Source organism: Accipiter gentilis, chromosome 8, assembly GCF_929443795.1.
Source record: "Accipiter gentilis chromosome 8, bAccGen1.1, whole genome shotgun sequence".
NCBI lineage: Eukaryota > Metazoa > Chordata > Aves > Accipitriformes > Accipitridae > Astur > Astur gentilis.
The window spans coordinates 5,688,472-5,695,213 of NC_064887.1; the positions used below are offsets into that span (position 1 = coordinate 5,688,472).

General features: G+C 48.7%; 1 protein-coding gene across 9 annotated transcripts in view; it reads right to left on the reverse strand.

The window, feature by feature from the left end:
- PRKAA2 (protein kinase AMP-activated catalytic subunit alpha 2) overlaps positions 1-6,285 on the reverse strand; it is a 369,728-nt gene extending 363,443 nt beyond the window's left edge. For 7 of the 9 annotated variants that reach the window (XR_007507123.1, XR_007507124.1, XR_007507122.1 and 4 more), the window contains exon 1: positions 6,112-6,285. Coding sequence is in view for 4 of the 9 variants with exons in the window: in XM_049809456.1 (XP_049665413.1) it covers positions 6,112-6,205 (94 nt within the window). In the remaining 5 variants the exon portion in view is untranslated. Of the gene's footprint in view, positions 1-5,565; positions 5,837-6,111 lie in introns of those variants that run through there. The other 2 variants (XM_049809458.1, XM_049809457.1) reach the window with 2 other exon arrangements.
- Between the last annotated feature and the right edge of the window lie 457 nt (positions 6,286-6,742).

Here is a 6,742-nt window from a genome sequence, read left to right on the forward strand (position 1 = left end):
GAAGGCATGGAAGAGGAATGAGAGGGGACTTACTTACCTGCAAAAAACACTCAAGTAAATAAAACTGAGTTACTGGAGGAGGTCATACCCAAAGCTAATTTGCAAGGATTTATAGCATGTAAAAGCTAGATCAATCAGGAACAGATATATTTAAATGGCAGAGGAGAATGTCCACCGTAACACACTGGTTGATTAAATCCCTAATAAACCCAGTCTTAAAACTAGACCATCACACTTCTTTTAAAGAATGACATAGGGATTTTCCCTGCCCAAAATAGGACTGCAGGATTTGCATTACTAAAATGAATTTCTATTTATACTTTCTCAAGCGTGCTTCTTGGTTTAATGACAAGCTGCAGGAACACTGCTGTACTGCAAGAGCAAATTCTGGTTTTAGAAAAGACACAAACTTCAATATGGGCTTGTGTAATATGCACTTGGTGCATTGAGATTCTGATGCTTATCTCCTGTGTACAGGGACAAACAGTAACCACAAACTGGGAGTAGCACCACTGTCACTGGGGGAATTGCACTAACTTAACAATAACGTGAAACTAATTCAGCATTTTATCCATTTGTTATTGAAAAACAGACTATACAAAAAAATAAAAAGCTCCGAGGAAGCAAGACTTATATTGAAGTTAACAGCAGAAACTGCTTGAAAACTGTCAATTGGATATTTATACCTAAAAGGGTTCCCTGGCCTCGAGCTACCCCTTCTCAGTATTTTCTAATGTGATATTAAAAATGGTGATGTATGGATGGCTTTCTAAATACTGCACAGAAAACCTGTTTACAGTAAATATTTGTGCTCTCTAATTATGAACGTTACCCTTCCAGTAATAACACAGAGCGCAAGGAGTTAATAATTACGAGCAAACCTTGTTATTACATTATTAGACTCTGTAATTTTGGAGGCTCTAATGAGCTGATGAGAAGCAAACGGCATAAGCAGACGGCGAGAGAAGGGCAGGGCGGCAGTGCCGGCACTGCTCGGGGCACGCCAGGTCACTATTATTAGCCACCAGATAAGACCTGCCGGAGATTCTTGCCTCAATAAGAGCATCCTAAAAATAAAACACTTTACTGCCCTTGAAAATTAAAGCACCACTTTGCATGTCCATTTTATTCCTCGCAATACTTAAAACTACTAGATTAGAAGAAAATAAACTAAGCTTTGCAGTATAGATGCAATTTAGGGATTAGCCGAGGGCTGAAGGAAGCAGATAATTCCTCTTGTGCGGTGCAAGGAGAGCACTGTAAGTAGTCCGAGAAGGCATTTTCCCTAGTGCATCCCTGGGGAGAGGAGAGCAGGGCAGTGCTGGGGCCTGCCCCATGGCAGGGAGCAAGAGTCTGCAAAGCAGCACGTGCACAAGGGGTACAAAAGCAAGCTCAAGCTTTACGGGGGCTTGCAAGGGGGCCAGGGTACAGCCTCTTTGTTCGCTGCAAGAGATTCTCCCCAGGTCGTGCCAATAGCAGTCTTACAAAGGGCACCGATCTGTCTTTGCCAAGGTTGTCATGGTATATGCATGGTCTGTGTTACACCGAGGCTGGGGAAGGCACGACAGAGGGCTGTAAGACAACTTCAGCAGACGTCTTTAAGATCAAATCTTTCACCAGCAGCATTCGATTTGGTCAGCTACAGTACTGTGAGCTCTCTGCTCTCTCTTTCCCAGGAGCACAAGAAGCTGTACTTTGAAAGCTGCCCTTGATTCACTCAGCTCCGCTAAAGCATTATAACACGCTAAGCCATTAGCTGGGAAACTGAGGAACAGCAAAGTAAAGAGGTTTATGGCTGAACTAGGAAGAAAACCCTGATTTCTGCCATCCTTTGTTTCAAGACAACCCTTTCTGGCCTTATCCCAGTATATGCTTTGCAAAATTTTTATTATACACTTGGGGAAAAAAAAAAATGGCCATGCCCGGAATGAATAATTATTGTTTTTAATACCACTGCCGAATAGTTCATCTCCTTTCCATCCATGACAAACAATGTGTAACGCTGTGAAGGTTTGCTAGCTCAAACACATTAATAATTAAAAATAAACAGTCTATTTTGTAATCCATCTTTTGTTTACAGTAAGCATTAGATACAGAGATATTATTGTTTCAGTCCCCAGCGGCTTGTTAAGACTACTTGAACGCCTTGAGAGATAGAGACAAAGAGAGAACATAATTTGCTGTGTGCTGGGAGACTTTTAAGCCTTTCAGGTCTCTCCGGCTGCAGCCTGTGGATGCAGGAATTTTGCCACGGGGCAGGAAGGACAGCCTTCCCCCTGCTCACGGAGTCACTGTCTCTGACCCCACGTGCTGGAGCACATTGGTGGGATGATCCGGCTGCCAGGATGAGGAGCAGTGCCAGGTCCCATGCCTCCCACAGGCATGGAAGGGGATGCTCATGTGGCTCATCTCAAACTGGTTTGTCCTCTCTTGCCTGAGGATGGGCAATGGTGATCTTGGGTGGTGGTAAGGAAGCCTTCGCCTTTCCTCTCACTACCACCCCAGATTAAAAGCCCGAGGGGAGAAGGCAGGGCTGAGCAGCAGTATTAGAAAGGGGATTTGAGCATATGTCTTGTCTTTCAGTGACAAGTACTCAGGTAAGCTCCACCGCAGCTTAAAACCAGCAACCAGGGCTCTGCTGGGGTAAGCAGGGGAGATGATGGATTTGACACTGAGATGAGGAACAGCATTGCAGACTCTGCCACAAAAAAATAACAGCCATAAGGGTAACACTGACCCTAAACTCCAAAAAACGGCACCAAACGGGACACAGTGTGAGTGTCCTTAGCTGCTACCCCATCTGCTTGCCCATCTGGGCACGAGAACCCTTCAGCATCAGATGCTATTAAGGGAAGAAGGGAAGAGATATAACAGAATTAGTTTCTGAAAGAAAAGCCTTCTAATTTAGTTATTTTTAGAAGAGAAAAAATGAGGAGGAATACTGTTTATCCTACAGTAAGCTGCGACAATATTAAAACCCCTCGACAGCATGTTTTTTTACAGCAGGTACCAATGAAGCCTACCTCTGGGTGCGTGTCTGATGCAGCTCAGGTAACGCAAGCAGTTAACATTTTTGCAAAGGCTTCAGGGGAATGTAAAAGTTTATGGAGGGGCGAGAAAACTCCTTTCCTGTCAGCTGTGCCGGCCCTTATCTTAGCCCAAAGTTAAAAATGAAATCCATCCACAGCATATATTTAGCAACACTGTATTAATTCTGCCCCAGTGCCACTTGCTGGTATGGTATATCATCCTTTCTTTTCCTTTCCTTCATCTGTTCAGTCTCCTTTAGTTTATCTTCCCTCCAACGCAAGGTTTGTCCTTCAGCAGCGCCTGGGAAATGGGATCTGACCCCGACTCGAGCTCACGGAGGTACCATCATAACCAATATAAACATAACCCAAGCACTGCCGGTCCTTGACGGACCACAAATTGATCACCTTGGTGGCTAACAAGTGTGGGTAAGAAACCACCAAGTGGCCACCGGGGACGTCGTGCATGGCACCACGTGGAAAAACATTTGTGTTACTCCACTGGATTTTGATTTAAGCTCTCGTTGCACTAGGGCTGTGGTCACAGGAGGGCCCTTCAGGGACCCACAGGGTGGGATATGCCCAGGACAAACACAGTGGCAATTTGCCTAATCTGTTCTTACCAACCACCAGCAGAGGAGATGCCACCTCCTTCCTTCATTGCTTCACTAAACTCAAAATCCAAGATAATTTCCACAGCTGTATTTTCTGCAAATTATTCTTATCTTTGGCCTGGAGGACAGCGCAAATAACGATTACCGGCTCTCCCTGTATTAGGCATAATTCTATGTAGTAATGTTGACCCTTGGCATGAGACCTCCTATCCATCCACCACATTCTCTTCTAACAGATGCTGTATTTTCATCACCATTTCCAGCTGGAATTTCAGTATTATCACCAAAATCCTGCTCTCATCTGCCAACCCATCTCCTCCCCTCCATGCCTTGTAAGGCCTTTCTATACACAAGATCAAGGAACTGAATGAGCTTAAAACTAACCACCTCTTGCAGCATTTGGCTAATTTTTAGGAGGATTGGTTCACCAATGACCCAGGCAGTGCTGAGCCAGAATGAACATCCCAACAGGGCAGCAGGGACTTTTCCTGTCGTATCTCTGGTTTCTGATGGCTCAAAGTGACTATTCAGCTCCAGCCACAAATTCAAGCTCTGGTTAGTACCCCATCATCACAAAATCCTTCCCCTCGTTGCCATTTATTTACTTCCTCAATAATTGTAAACCGTAACAATTGTAATTTATGATTTCTTAACCTTGAGGAGGGAGGCAGGAAAAAGTGCCTCTTCTAAAGAAGTCTTGTGCAAGGCAGAGCTTGAAGAAAACACATGAGCAACAAGAAATGTCATCGATGGCACCAGCCTTCTTAGTGAAAAAGCAATTATTATAGACAACATATACAAAGCTTGAATCAATCAGCCAAAAATCTTTTTGCTTTTCTCATGTTCCTTGCTAACCAGGGTGAATACAGGTTTTTGTAAAGCTCATTTGATTAAAATGCAATAATTCTGTATAAATAGGAGATCTAGTTTCTTCATCTCAGTTTCTAGTCTCAAGTCCAAATTTCACCTGTCAGTTGTAGTCAAAAATATTAAGGGGGGGGGGGGGGGGGAAGTATAAAGGGTGCTACTTACCCAGAAAGGATTTTGAGCTAGGAAATCTCTTTTATGTTATTTGAAATGTTTCTTTGGAAACTGGCAGTTTTTACCAAAGTTGGGTCATATGGGGGGTGAGGAGTATTTGTGCTAGTTACTCCTGAAAGGTACTTAAGGAAAAAAGGCTATTGTTGGCAGGCTTAATTTGGTCTACGAGAAAAAAAGTGCCTTTGGAGCACTTTTTGAGGTCTGCTGGTATACACGAGTGATTTAAATGGTCCTTACTGTTAGAAGTATTTATTCCGATAATTCTTTAGTCAGTAAATTTGTGGTTTGGGATTAAACACAGCAATATATTTTTAGGGGCCTGATTAATGGTCACAGGTGGATTTAGCTCCAGTGGTTGCGGTGGTTTCTTTCCCCTGCTGTCAATTTTGGTTTATTTTAAAACTCCAGGCGCTGAGAGCGGGCACATCACCCCTTCGACCAGCGGCAGCACTGTGGGTAACGTCCCGGCGGGGCAGGGGGACAGAGCTGCTCCCCTGGCAGGAGCTAAACCCATTTCCAACGAAGAATCACAGCTAGCCTTTTTGCTTAGACAATAAATTTCGGTTGGGTTCTTTTTTTTTTTTTTTTTTGTGTATACCTTGATTCAAAGGTAAAATTTGCCCATAATGGCAGAATTCACAGGAAAAGGAAACACAAATCTTTGCACATCTCACAAGCCGGTGCCTTGAAAACGTGAGTCGACCGTTCTGGCAGGAATGACAGCGGAATGAATCCCAAGGGAGCAGCTAGCCCAAGGCTGACCCGACCCCTCCATCCCTGCCTTGCTCCAGGTCTCCCTTCCCAGGGAGGCTGCTCGGCTCCCCAGGGTGATGGACAGAGGGGCAGCAGGAAAAAAAAAAAAACCAAACAACAAAAACCACCTTTTTGCTCCCGGTTCCTCACGCTGCCAAGCACTTCTCGCCCCTGAGGAAAAGAAGGGGCAGAAGGGACCGCAGCCTCGGCGCAGAAGGGGGAGGCTGCCTGTCAGTGCCCGCTTTGCCGCCCCAACCTTCCCATCACCTTCCTCCGAGCCGGGGAGGAAAGTTTTGGGGGGTCCTGCCGGCGCTGGGGGGGCTACAGCGGGCAACGGCACCCCCACACACACCCCGCCCCGCTCCCGAAGGCCGAGCTCCGCGTCTCCCACCGGCTGCCCGCGACCCTCCCCGGCCCTTTTCCCCCCCCGAAAAGGGGACACCCCCCCCCCCCCCCCCCCAGCCCCTGCCCACCGGGGAGGCGCCGGGCTCCGTCCGTCCGCCCCCCCCCCCTCCCCACACACCTCCCCGGGGATGCTGCGCGGGGGAGCCGCTGAGGGGAAGCGAGGCCCGCGTTAACGGGAGGGAGCCGAGGCGGGGAGGTGTTTGGGGGGGGGACGGGGGGACGCAGCCCGGTGAGCCCGGCCCCCTCTCTCCGCGATCGCGGTACTCAGCTCTTGACTTTGCCGAAGGTGCCGACCCCCAGCGTGTCTCCCAGCACGTAGTGACCGATCTTCACCCGCCCGTCGTGCTTCTGCTTCTCGGCCATATTCGCCCCCCGCCGACGGACCACAATGCACAGGGCCGGCCCGGCTCGGCTCAGCTCGGCTCGGCTCGGCTCGGCGGGCGGGAGAGAGAGAGAGGAGAGAGAGAGAGAGAGAGAGAGAGAGAAAGGCTGAGGCGGCAGCGGCGGGGCGGGAAACGCCGGCCGGGCGGGCTGCGCGGCCGCGGGGGCGGGGAGGAGAGAGCCCGCCGCCGGTGCTGAGGGATGGGGGGGGATTGTGTGTGGGGAGGGGGTGTGTGTGGGGGGTTCCACCTCTTTGGGGTGCACCTGCGTGGGGGTGACAGACTTCTTGGGGTGACGCTCTCCTCAGGGTTACAGGCTGCTTGGGCTGTGCTTGTGTGGGGGTGACAAGAGTCCTTGGGGTGACGCTCTCCTCAGGGTTACAGGCTCCTCGGGGTGCACCCTCTTGATGGTGTACCTGGTTTGGGATGGCAGCTGTCGGGGGGGGGATATCTGATGGCTGGTGGCACCTTCCTTGGAGTGACACCTGCCTTGAGGGGGGGGGGTACAGCTGCCTAAGAG